At 42.5% G+C, this 13647-nt stretch overlaps 1 protein-coding gene across 2 annotated transcripts in view; it reads right to left on the bottom strand.

Annotated features, from left to right (window-relative positions):
* The window catches only part of LOC141273561 (solute carrier family 22 member 15-like), a 270371-nt gene that overhangs the window by 59503 nt on the left and 197221 nt on the right, over window positions 1–13647 (bottom strand). For both annotated transcript variants that reach the window (XM_073685577.1, XM_073685576.1), the window contains exon 10: window positions 5574–5646. In XM_073685577.1, coding sequence (XP_073541678.1) covers window positions 5574–5646 — 73 coding nt within the window. The remainder of the gene's footprint in view (window positions 1–5573; window positions 5647–13647) is intronic.

The raw sequence follows: 13647 nt of genomic DNA, 5'->3' as shown, positions 1-13647 counted from the left end.
TTTAACTGCATCTAGCCCAGGAAATACTTTGTGCCTAGTAGCAGTGTCTGCTAGTCAGCGGATTATCCCGGCTGTTAAGCAAGCTACACCACCTGTAGTTTGGACACTTAATTTTTTCAAAGGAAATGCTTCGGAACCACGGGATACTCAGTGAAGAGCATCAGGAGGCACCCCAAGACATAGGGGCTGGGACTGGCGGTAGGACGCCTTGCGGTGGACAGCCGAGCTCGATCCTTATAAAAGCTTTTTAACTGCAGCAGCTTTAGTGGACGCTACTGGTGATGGAATTACGCGGCTGCTGGCATGAGACTTGCCCTTCAATAGATCCTTGTAAAAGGATTTAAAGTGTATTCATTCAAGTTAGAGAGACAATTTAAATTAAAAAGCTTAGAGCTGCCTCCACCACAGGGGGGCTTGCTCGACCCACCAGCGGACAGGCACCAGTATTGGGAGAGGGGGGCTGGCCGTCAGGGTCCACCGCGGCTCTGGCACAAACGGAGGTGGCACGGGCAGGAAAGGACTGGCCGTGTCGGCTTCTCACTTTTTGGATTTTAGAAGGGCATGACATGCCTATATCTGTGTCTCCCCCTCCTTTTACTCCTCCACCTCTTTTCTTTTTGCATGACTATATGTACTTGTCACTTTTCCATGTGTTAGTTATGTCTTCTGAGCAGTTTGTCAGCTTTTGGACACCTTTGAATGTGTTTTCTATGTGTTTCTATGTGTTTTTGTTTGCCTGCCATTGGTTTTAACGGTGTTCGAAGGTGTTCGACGAACACAAGGGTGTTCGACGAACCGAACCGAACTCGAACACTACGGGGGTGGCTCAACACTAGTGATGAGCGCAAATGCTTATTACTCGAGTCTGCCCAGGGTGCTCGGGCGTGCACAGAGCTTCGCGGGTGCTCAAGTGACATGTTCGAGTCCCCGCGCCTACATGTTTCGCGGCTGTTTGACAGCCATAAAACATGTGGTAGCGGGGACTCGAACAGGTCACTCGACCTCCCGCGATACTCTGTTCATACCTGAGCACCCTCGGCAAACTTAAGTAACGAGCACTTGCGCTCATCACTAGTGATGATGTGTCATCAATAGTGATGGGCGAGCACTGAAACGCTCGGATGCTCGATGCTCAGGTCGAGCAAATTGGAATACTCGGGTGCTCGACCCGAGCAACGAGTCCAATGTAAGTCTATGGGAAACTCGAGCATTTTTCAGACGGCTCCCCCTGGCGGTCTGCAGAGGGCCTAAAAATTGCCCAAATCGATGGGAACAGTGCTCAAATGACAGCATGAGGAAGACCCCTGGAAGCATTTGTGACTCCCAGGTCACTGCTGTCAACAACGTTGTCAGAGGTATTACGCCACTTTTATAGACTCACAATGAAACATACAAAAACAAAACCAAAATTGATTTTCCTGGGAAATATGTTAAAAAACACCTTTTCCAGGGTAAAGACTTGTGTATAAGGCAAATTAAATAACCAAACACAAAAATATTCCTCCACACCTTGGGCTATGCTCACACGTAGCGTTTTTGCACTTTTGCATTGCTTTCAACCAAGACAAATGCATTCACTGGGAAATGTCATATTAACGTTTTACAACCTTATCTGGCCATGTGGTGTGTGACACATCATCAGACACATCCTGTTTCATTTATGATGGAGGGACTCTGAAAGTCACAAAACCTATTTTTATAGGGCCATCAGGCAGCCCTTACTATACTTAAAAGGCCAGCAGTCGGCCCTCGCTATTTTAGAGAGCCATCAACCGGCTATGCTTTGTTGTCCCATTATTACCGAGTGGGTCTCCTATAATGTTATTGCGTATGCAGTGACTGCAACGGCTGGCAAAAATTTGGAGGCACTCCAATGCCCCTTGCAAGAAAATTAGAGGTCAGAGAGCCTCCTAAAAACATTGTTCCCATTATTAGGAAGTGGGTGTCCCATAGTGTTTGCCTATGCAGTGAATGCAAAAGCAGCCAATAATTTGGAAGAACCCTAAAGCCCCTTGCAAGACATGTAGAGGAGGTGACATGGTAGATATGGTGGTGAATGATATGCCGATGGAGGATGAGAAGAAGGAGGAGGACAAGAGCAAATAAACAAAATCAGGAAGCATATACCCCTGTGTAGGTGTGAAGAGGTGATTGGGAATAGACCTCCCAAAAAAAGACACTGGATTTGAGTTCATGTTACGCTGCTATCATTCAGTGGTGTTGGGAAGTCTGGCCCAATCCAGCTCTAGATCATTTTTATAAGAGTCAGCCTGTCAGCATTTTCATTTGACAGGCAAATGAGTCTATCTGTTATAATTACACCGGCGGCATTAAAAACCCGCTCTGATAAAACGCTAGCAGCAGGGCACCTCCAAGGCATAGAGAGACAGTTCATTCCACGTGTCCAGCTTGGATACCCAGTAATTATAAGGCACAGAAGAATCACGGACGACGTCGATTCGGTTGGCAAGGTACTCCCTTCACCATCTTCCCAAACTTTGCACTCCTTGTGAGAGTACCCCACGCCTCAGAGCCTGTAAGATGGGAGGGTCTGAGAAAACTGTTCTCCTTGGTTGTCCAATGAACTGTGACCTCTGCTGCCAGCTTTGTCAGATGGGAATTTATTTTAATAATTCTGCAACAAGGGCCTTCTGGTACTGCCCCATTTTAGTAGACCTGTCCACCTCGGGAATAAGAGATAGAAAGATCTCCTTGTAGCGTGGGTCTAGAAGTGTCACTAACCAGTAATGACTGTCACCCAAAATTTGGAGAACGCGAGGGTCATGGGAAAGGCAGCGTAACAAACTCAGCCATGCGTGCCAGACTGCTAACAGGCAAGATTTCTGTGTCCTCACCAAGAGGATGACTGACCATGCTCTCCTCCTCATCCTCCTCCCTGTCCTCAGGCCATCCATGCTGAACAGAAGTTATGACAGTTGTGCAGGTAGTACAGTCTATAGCGCATGATACTAGCTCCTCCTCCTCTTCCTCACTGTCACCCAATCCATGTTGGGATGAGATGAGGCTGGGCTGTGTGCAATCATCCTGTATGGTTCCTTGCTCCATCTCATCATGCTCCGCCTGCCATGCATCCTCTTTGATTGTGAGCAGAGTGCGTTTCAGAAGACAGAGAAGCGGGATGGTGACGTTAATTATGGCGTCATCGCCGCTCACCATCTTGGTGGAGTCCTCAAAGTTTTGCAGGATGGTACATATCTCTGATATCCATGTACGTGGCTTGCACGCACAACAGCGGAAGAAGCAGTGATGTCAACTGCAGACACTGTTCCTGGACCCTGGGGTTCGGCCCACTTAGTCGGGTGCTTTGCTGCCATGTGCCTGATCATGCTTAGTGGTGGTCAGGCTGGTAGTTTTGCTACCCCTGCTGATGCTGGCCTGGCAGGTGGTGCAATGGCCTTTTTGGAGTTATCGTTAGAGTCTTTAAAAAACAACCAGACTCGGGAAGAACGAACAGTTGTACTGGCAACTTCCGTCGTGCTGATGTTACGGGGAACAGTTGTCCCGCTTCTGTCTGCGGCCACCACACTGCTTCTTCCTGCCTGTTGGGGTGCTACGCCTCCCTCCCCTTGTGTGCTGCTGTCCTCGCTCTGTATGTCCCCCTGCCAGGCTGAGTCAGTTACTATATCATCCACCACCTCGTCTTCCACTTCCGTACCCTGGTCCTCCTCCTGACTTTCTGGACCAGGTGAGAAGCCCGAATCTATAAATGGAAACGTGAACAGCTCTTTGGAGTGTCCAAGTGAGGGATCAGTTGTCTCCGGGCACTCGGCATTGTGGGAGGAAGGAGGATCAGGGTGAATAATATGCAGTCCAGACTCATGGCTACTGAGACTTGACCGTGTGGCAGACAGGGTGGTGGTGGTGGTGGCTAAGTGACTGGAAGCATTATCTGCTATTCAACCAATAACCTTTTCACACTGCTGTGTGTTCAATAGTGGTGCGGTCCCGTATTAATTGGGACAGGAAGGTCAAGCGAGAAGATGTGGGTGTTTGTTGTGGCACAATTTCAGCTAGCCCACGGTCTCAGCCTCGTCCTCTGCATGCACTTCACTGTCCCTTACCACGCGCCTTGCGTATTTTAAATGGAGGACAATATTTTCCACGTTCACTACAAATGGCTGGATTTGAACCGAAGTGATAAGTGATACGTGTGACGGAAAACCACAGTTTTAAATAGCTGGCCTATAGGTAACTATTTTTAACAGCGACCTCGTGTCAATAACTTCGCTGACACACTGCAACAAAATTTCAATGGAGGCCCGAAATGGCGGAATTTTTAGCGCAATTATACGTGATCCGTGTGACGGACAAACCACAGTTTTAAATAGATGATTTTTTAGCGCTGTAATATGGAAAGGATCTGGCTGTATTCTTCAGGGCCAACAAGCAAATGGAGCAGAAAAACGGTGTTCTCTGGATTGCTATTTAAGCAAATAATCAGGATTAAGATCCCCAAAAAAATTATTCCTGGCCCCTGATACCTGGGGCTATTTCTAGAAATATCTGTAAAAGCACCAGCAGACAGAACTGGAATGGACCCTCTTGCACTGCAGTCTGCCACATACACCACCTGCCTGCCTAGCACTGATATCTATGCAGCTGGATTAGTCCTCAGAAGCACTGTTAGTTGAGATGGATATGTGTAGAATATGTTGTGGTATACATACACTAACTATGAAGAAGCAAATCCCTCCCTAGCTCAGCAGCACCTCTCCCTACACTGTCTGATTCCGGAGTGACTGTGACGAGCATGGCGGCGCCGGGTCTGATATAGACCTGATGACGCTGTGCGACCAGCCAATCACTGTAATGCCACAACCAAAATGGCTGCGGCATCACTGGCAGACAATCCCTGCACGTTCATTTGCTCTCTAAAGAGCGCCAAACATGCAGGGAGGGTACCCGAGCTCCCGCTGAGCAATACCGGAAATACTCGGCGAGCGCCAAGCATCTCGAGCAGTGAGATGCTTGGGCGAGCACCGAGTAGTTGGAGCATGCTCGTTCATCACTAGTCATCAATAGTGATGGCCAGCTAATTGGTTAGAGCTACTCTGAGGGGTCTTTGGCCGATTTGGGGTCTCTTGGCCTGAGTTAGTTTGAGAACTACTGGTGTACTAGGTTTTTATTTTACTTATAGCTTATTATGTCACATGGAAGTATGTAATTCTTTTTACAATGTGCATCTGGTCTAATCTATTGTACGGTGCACTTGCATAGCAATTTAGTGCACTGGAAGTGACTTGAGATCACATTTTCCATAGAACTTAAGAATTCTACAAACACGCTATACACTGTATAACAGAGAGAAAGATCAAAGTTCGGTTTTACATTACTTTAGGGCTTAAATCCAAGTGTTTCTGAGCATCTCTGGAGATAATGCAGCAAGAGCTGAAGAGATGGCAGTCGTCTGGCTGCGCCGAGTGCAGTTTTCATAAATGTATCTGTAAGACTTCTGCATTTCGGTCACATTCCCCATAATTTAAAACAAATCATAAACGCTTATAGGCTCTTTAAAATGCCAAGCAAATCAATATCAAAGAAATTGCTCTTACCATGGAAGGTACGAATGGAGCAAGAATACCTCCAAATCTGCATGCCATGGCACATACTCCCAATCCAGCGTTCCTAAGAGAAAAACAAAATAATAAGAGCAGAGAAAAAAAAAGAGAACCTTAAAGAGAACCGGTCACCTTTCCTGACACATCTGTTGTAGTGAACTTTAATTTCCCATAAAATAACAATGCTGAAATATTTTTAATTGGGAAACTATTCTGTTATCTCTTTTGTATGACTAAATTAATAACTGGGATCAATCCTCCTCTTGTCAAGAGAATGTCGCTGAACAGTTTAGAAGCCCCATAAACAATAAATGGAGTGGTGACATGCATATGCAGCCATGACTCCAATCCAACAGAGCACTTAAAAGGGGTTTCCCACTAACAAGGGTTAATTTATTCAACATTTTAATCAATAGATCTTTGAATAATAATAAGTTCCACATTTGGATGTGTTTACATTTTTTTTTTCCTGCGTTGAGATAATCTTATAAATGTTCCCCTGTGTAATGGCTGTGTCTGATCGTACAATACATGGTCTGATAATACCACATCTCTTGGGCAGGGGAGGAAGCAAAAGAGAGGGCACAAACAGGAAAGTACAGGATCGCAAACTAATCATTCTTTCAGGTAAAACAGTGTTTAAAACAGACAGTAAAATGTTTTGCGATCAGCTGTGATCCCGTGCTGTAATGTCTGTATACTCTATTGCTTCTTCCCCTGCCCAGGAGATGTGGTATGATCAGACCATGTTCCTCCATGGTCAGACACAGCCATTACACAGTACACAGCAGGGGCACATTTATAAGATTATCTCAGCACAGGAACATTTTATTTAGACACATTCAATTGTGAAAGTTATTATTCAAAGATCTATTGATTAAAATGTACTTTATTCGTGGCAAACCTCCCTTAAGAGCCCAGTTCTCTGGATCAGCGGGTGATCCAGTAATGGATCGCACAGCAAGTTATCACCTATCCTCTGCATAAGTGATTAATTGCTAAAATGATAACTCTTTAAAGTGATGTTCCACAATCAAGTTGTGTTTCCCTAAATGGTATTAGATCTCTAAAAAAAAAAGCTAACACAGATGCTAGTTATCCTTCCTAAGTTCGGCGCAGACTCTCCACCATTGTTCGTGTCTCTGTTTGCTAGCAGCAGTGGTGACATCATGACTAAAGTGCACATCGCAGCTGCAGCCAATCACTGACCTCAATGGTTCTACAGCTGTAGACAGTATGAACCACTGAACTCAATGATTGGCTGCAGAGGTAATGTGTACTGTAGTCATGATGTCACTGTTGCAGCCAGTAAAAAGATTAGAGCAGTGATGCAGAGCTGCTGGACTCGGGGAGGAGAAGTACCCTCAGTGTTTATTGTTTTAGGGGCATAGGAGCATTTGTGGACATAACACTTCATAGTGAGATAGAACTTTAATGTTAACCACTTCACACCAGACCCTGTTTTTGCCTTCGTGACCGGGCCAATTTTTTCAATTCTGACCACTGTCACTTTATGAGGTAATTACTCTGGAACGCTTCAACAGATCCCCCTGATTCTGAGACTGTTTTTTCATGACATATTGTACTTCATGATAGTGGTAAAATTTCTTCGATATCACTTGCGTTTATTTGTGAAAAAATTGGAAATTTGGCGACAATTTTGAAAATTTTGCAATTTTCAAACTTTGAATTTTCATGCCCTTAAATCAGAGAGATATGTCACACAAAATAGTTAATAAATAACATTTCCCACCACATGTCTACTTTACATCAACACAATTTTGGAACCAAAATTTTTTTTTGTTAGGGAGCTATAAGGGTTAAAAGTTGACCAGCGATTTCTCATTTTTCCAGCAAAATTTACAAAAACATTTTTTTAGGGACCACATCATATTTGAAGTCACTTTGAGGGGTTTTTATGACAGAAAATACCCAAAAGTGACACTATTCTAAAAATGGCACCCCTCAAGGTGCTCAAAACCACATTCAAGAACTTTATTAACCCTTCAGGTGCTTCGCAGGAATTTTTGGAATGTGGAAGAAAAAAATTAACATTTAACTTTTTTCACAAAAATGTTACTTTAGACCCAATTTTTTTTATTTTCGCAGGGGTAACAGGAAAAAATGGACCCCAAAATTTTTTGTGCAATTTCTCCTGAACACGCTGATACCCCATATGTGAGGGAAAACCACTGTTTGGGCGCACTGGAGGGTTCGGAAGGGAAGGAGCTCCATTAGACTTTTTGAATGTAAAATTTGAATAATTAGCAGACGCCATTTGGAGAGCTCCTGATGTTCCTAAACAGTGGAAACCCTCCACAAGTGACACCATTTTGGAAACTAGACCCCTTAGGGAACTTATCTAGATATGTGGTGAGCACCTTGAACCTCAAGGTGCTTCACAGAAGTTTATAATATTGAGCTGTAAAAATAACATTTTCACATTTTTCCCACAAAAACGTTTTTCATCCCTTAATTTTGTATTATCATAAGGGTAATAGGATAAATTGCACCATGAAATTTGTTGTGCAATTTCTTCTGAACACGCAGATACCCCATATGTGGAGGCAAACCACTATTTGGGCGCACTGCAGGGTTCGGAAGAGAAGGAGCGCCATTTGACTTTTTGAATGTAAAATTTGTTTGAATAATTAGCAGACGCCATGTTGCATTTGGGGAGCTCCTGATGTGCCTAAACAGTGGAAACCTCCCACAAGTGACACCATTTTGGAAACTAGACCCCTTAGGGAACTTATCTAGATGTGTGGTGAGCACCTTACACCCCCAGGTGCTTCACAGAAGTTTATAATATTGAGCCGTAAATATAAAATTTTCAAATTTTTCCCACAAAAAATGTTTTTCATTCCCTAATTTTGCATTATCATAAGGGTAACAGGAGAAATTGCACCATGAAATTTGTTGTGCAATTTCTCCTGAGTAGGCCGATACCCCATATGTGGGGGAAAACCACTGCTTTGGTGTACGGCAGGGTTCGGAAGAGAAAGGAGCGCTATGTTGGCTGGGATAGGTTGCAGACACCATGTCACATTTGAAGAGTCGCTGATATGCCGAAACAGCAGAAACCCCAACAAGTGACCCCATTTTGTAAACTACACCTCTCAAGGAATTCATCTAGGGAAGTAGTGAGTATTTTTTAATTTTTAAATTTATACCATTGGGCAGTGAAAAAAGCATAATTATATTTTTACCACAAAAAAATGTTTTACCCTCAGATTTTACATTTTCACACAGGGCAATGGGTAAAAATGGTGCCGAAATGTGTCACACAATTTCTTCTAAAAGTGTCAATACCCCATATGTGGCTGTATCGTACCGCTCAGCCATACGGCGAGATCTGGGAGGGACGGATTGCTATTTGACAATTGGAGAACAAATTATTGTAGAATAGGTATTTGGATTTGGGAGCACAAACTTTTCTGAATTTATTTTGGGGGGCAAGGGCCATTTCGCTTTTCCAGAGCCTTTCTGCTACCAGTAACTTGGAAGTCCCTTATATTTTTAACAGATGACGGACCTGAGTGGGGACTAGCTTTTTTTGAGGACTGAGTTGAAGCTTTTATTGGGAACATTTTACGTAACATTTATCCGGCGCTCTAGGCTGAGCACTTACATCGGGGTTTCCATCTAAATTTCCAAGTGATGTAATTCAGATGAAACCCCTGTGGGATCCATTCACTGTAATGAGGCAGCAGAGTTACTCTGGACTCCATCTGGCCTCTGTTTAGCGGTGTCCTTTTTTTCAGAAGTGCACAAAACTGTGGCCAACCGCACTTTTATGCACGCCTAAAACAAATGACACCGTGGGATCACAGGCTAGACGGCATCCACAGTAGCCTATATCTGCCTCATTACAGGGAATCTTCCGTCATGGGTTCCATCTGAATCACGTATTTCAGAGATTTACACGGAAACTCTGGTGTAAGTGCTCAGCGCAGAGCGCAGGATAAATGTGAGCAGAGCCTTACTGCGATCTTTGGGAGACATAATAAACAAATCAGTAGCAGGTGAAGAATTGGTTTTATTTATTTTTTACGCCGTTCCTCGTGCTGTATAAGAGATGAGATTACTTTATTCTTCGGGTCGGTGCGATTACAGAGATACCAGATTTATATCGGGTTTTTATAACTGACAGCTGTCACACACTAAGAGACGCTTTTTTTTTCAAAATCTAGTTTTTGCATCACCATATTTTGAGAGCTATAATTTTTCCATATTTCTGCCGACAGAGTCATGTGACAGCTTGTTTTTTGCGGGACGAGTTGACATTTTTATTGGTACCATTTTTGGGTACGTGACATTTTTTGATCGCTTTCTATTCCGTTTTTTGGGAGGTAAAATTAACAAAAAACAACAATTCAGGAATTGTTTTTTGAGGTTTTTTTTTTTATGCCGTTCTGCGTGTGGTAAAAGTGATAAGGCAGCATTATTCTTCGGGTCAGTGCGTTTACAGCGATGCTACACTTACTGTATATTTTTTTTATGTTTTGGCGCTTTTACACAATAAAACAATTTTATAGAAAAAAATTTTTTTTGCATTGCTTTATTCTGAGCGCTATAACTTTTTTATTTTTCGGCTGATGGAGCTGTATGGCGGCTTTTTTTTGCGGAACAAGATGACGTTTTCAGCGGTACCATTTTTATTTCCATTTTGCTTTTTGATCGCATTTTTTTCCACTTTTTGTTTGGCGATATGATGAAAAAGCATATTTTTTTGCTCCGTTTTTTATTTATTTTTATTACGGTGTGCACAGAAGGAGTTAATTAGTGTGACAGTTTTATAGATCGGGTTGGTTCGGACGCGGCGATACCAAATATGTGTACTTTTTTTGGTTTTGCATAAATATACGGATTTATTGGTTTAATATTTTATTTATTTATTATTTATTTTGTGATTTTTTTTTAACAGTTTAAAAACATTTTTTTTTTACTTTTTTTTTACATTTTTACTTAGTCCCTGTATGGGACATTAATTTTTATTTTTCTGATCACTGATCTCATGTAATGTAATAGACATGTATTACATTACATGAGATCTTTGCTGACTGTTTCACAGTCAGTGTGTCCTGCCAGGCTTCAGCTGCAGGCTGAGCCTGGCAGGACACCATATATGGCAGATCTGGAGGCGGTCGTGTGACCTCCAGCTGCCATAGCAACACCAGATCCTGGAAGGTATCAGGGGTCGTCGGAGAGGTAAGTAAGACGACCCCCTCTCCTCTGTCTATCTTCTATATGCCGCGATCACTATAGATCGCGGCATATAGAACATAGCAAAGGGTTAACATCATTGGGACCTGATCCAATCAGGTCCTGATGATGTCCCCTGTCAGAGCTAACGCTCTGCACCGGAATCGCAGCGCTTGCAGGACCCTGGGGGTCCTGAGCGCTGCGGGACCACCCACCGTTTTTAAACATCGGCACTGTACAGAGCACAGCAAGCGCCGACGTTTATCTACAGTGGGCCGTCGCGAAGCGGTTAAAGAGAACTTAAAGAACTATATATGTCAGAAGGTAACCCCAGAGTCAAAAAAATCAACGCAGAATATTCACCCCAAGGTGATAAGGGTAAGGCCCAGATCACATTCTGGACTCTTGTCTGAACCCCCGAAAAATGGGATTCAGTCATACCCTACGGTGTCATAGACTTCAATTAGGCAAACTGTGTCCAAAACATTCAACTTTGGACTCACTTGACTTTTTTGTATTGATATCCATCACCTATGATGGACACCCACTGTAATGTGACCCCAGCCCATCAGACATCAGTGAAGTAAAAAAAAAATTAAACCGCTTCTGCCCATTACAATGGTATCAGATTGGATAGCTGCCCGATTTTTTTCAAGGGCCCAAAGCCTTACAAAAGCGATTTTGATCCACAACTTGTATCAAAATCGAACACATCTCCATGATTTGGTGACGACCACTCAGTTTACAAAAATACATGGACATGTAAACAAGACCATAGACTATAATGAGTATGAGTTTTGAAAAAACAGATCGAATTCATACATAAAATACTGAGGTCTGAATGAGCTCTAATACTGATTGTTCTTTAAAGATAGATGTAGGATACTCTGCAGCAGTGTTGCTAAAGCAACAAAACACTTTGTACTATTTTGTGTTTTCCTTTTAAACCCCATAGGATCTACGTGTAACAGTTTATTTTGTGATGCCAGAAAAATCATATTTGCAAAGCATCACCAAATGTTTCCATGCATGCCACAAAAATAACAAGGGTCTGACTCTAATGCAGTCACATGAAGTCGAAAGCACAGCTCACAACAAGTTAGTGGGCTGTCCGGTCATGCTTTGTGACTGATGTGCACACTGTCAGGATTCCCCTCTAATACCCTTGCAGCTGGGTGGGTCACGTGATGAGCACCAACTAGTCTTACTAGACTTCTCTCAATAGAAGAGAATTGAGAGAAGCGCAGATGTCTAGTTGGCATGTGAACGCCTACCCGCAGGGAAATCTTGATACTGTGCACATCTCACATTGTCACGATTCGGCAGTTCATCTAATATTCCTACTAGTAATTTATTAATAAAGTTAAAACTTGGCAATGGGTCATTCCATGTCAAGTGATCCAAATCTGAATATATTTTTTTTACCCAATGTCTTTGGATTTTTTTTCTTTGATGTTTTTTGAAGTGCTACTTTTGTTAATTAAAAAAAAAAGTTTTGCATTTTTAAATTCATTAGTTAATTTTTCATAGATTTCTAAAGTTTTGAAAAAGTCTGAATTGTGGGCTTGTATGATGTTACATTTTCTATCATATCTCAGGTTAAAAGTAAGATACAGAGATGGGAGAGGCACCATTTTGTTTAGAACAGTACAGGCTTTAATTTGATATGTCACAAGATTATGTTTGTTGATATTTTATTTTTGAGGAGTCAAATTCAAAATTTTGATGCACAATTTTGAAAAAACAATTTGAGATTTGAGAGTCCTCAGTGGTAGATACCTTTTAATGGCTAACTGAAAAGATGGTAACAAGTTGCAAGCTTTCGAGACTATTCAGGTCTCTTCATCAGTGTAACACAAAATCTGAAGACTCACATATTTATACACAATGGGACACAGAAATAATGTAATAGATAAAACAGGTAACGTAAAGCAGAGCTATTACTGTGGAAGAAAGATAAAAGTTCTGGCCGTGTAAATATGTGATCACTGTCGCTGTGCTGGAGAAAGCACACAAATCACTCTCTCCTCACTGATGACATTCAGTTATAACTGTATAGCAATGACATATGCAAGGAGAGAACTGATTTGGGTGCTCCATCCATCACTGAAGTGTAAGCAGAGGAGACAACCTATGTCAGTAGCGGGGATAGAGTGCTTTGTATGCACTCTCCTGCACTGAAGTGATAAGCAGAGGAAACAAGCAATGTCAGCAGCGTGGAGAGAGCGATTTGTTTGCCATTTCCTGCACAAGTAAAGTGAACACATAATGGATGTTTATTATTCAGACAGCTGTAGCTCTGGACAAGCCAGCACTGTCAATCAAAAAAGCCGTGCCAAGGGTGCACTGAGCACCTTAATTTGAAAATAATAAAAAAAGTTGTTTTTTGGGACAAAGAAGGAACTGATTTAAAAGCAAAAAGAACGATTTTTATTGTGGTTTCATCTCCTACAAGGCTATGTAATTAGTTTGAAATGTAAATTTGGGGTGACAGACTCCCTTTAATTTGTGCCATAAAACCGGTCTCATATCTAGAACCGAATTTATTTTGTATTTTAGACATGTTTTTTTCAACAAGCTTGACAAGGGGGCATAGCTCATTAGAGAAAGGGTGTAGAAAGTGTAAGGCCTGAATTGTGACAATTTAACATAAATTAGTTGACCAAAGAAAGTCAACTATTGCATGGAGTATACTTGGACAACATAGGCCCCGATTCATCAAGATGGACAATTTTCTCACCGGTCTTGATGAGGGGGGAGTGGTGTAGTCAGACACTCCTCATGCTGTCTGATTAGTGGTCATGAATTAGACAGCCCCGACTGGCTCTCACCCCGCCCACTCCAGCCCATTTCAGTTCTGGGA

The sequence above is a fragment of the Phyllobates terribilis genome, unplaced genomic scaffold, assembly GCF_046119375.1.
Source record: "Phyllobates terribilis strain yellow unplaced genomic scaffold, ASM4611937v1 Scaffold_5__5_contigs__length_657084704, whole genome shotgun sequence".
In the NCBI taxonomy this organism is placed as follows: Eukaryota; Metazoa; Chordata; class Amphibia; order Anura; family Dendrobatidae; genus Phyllobates; species Phyllobates terribilis.
This window is presented reverse-complemented; position numbering and strand designations above follow the sequence as displayed.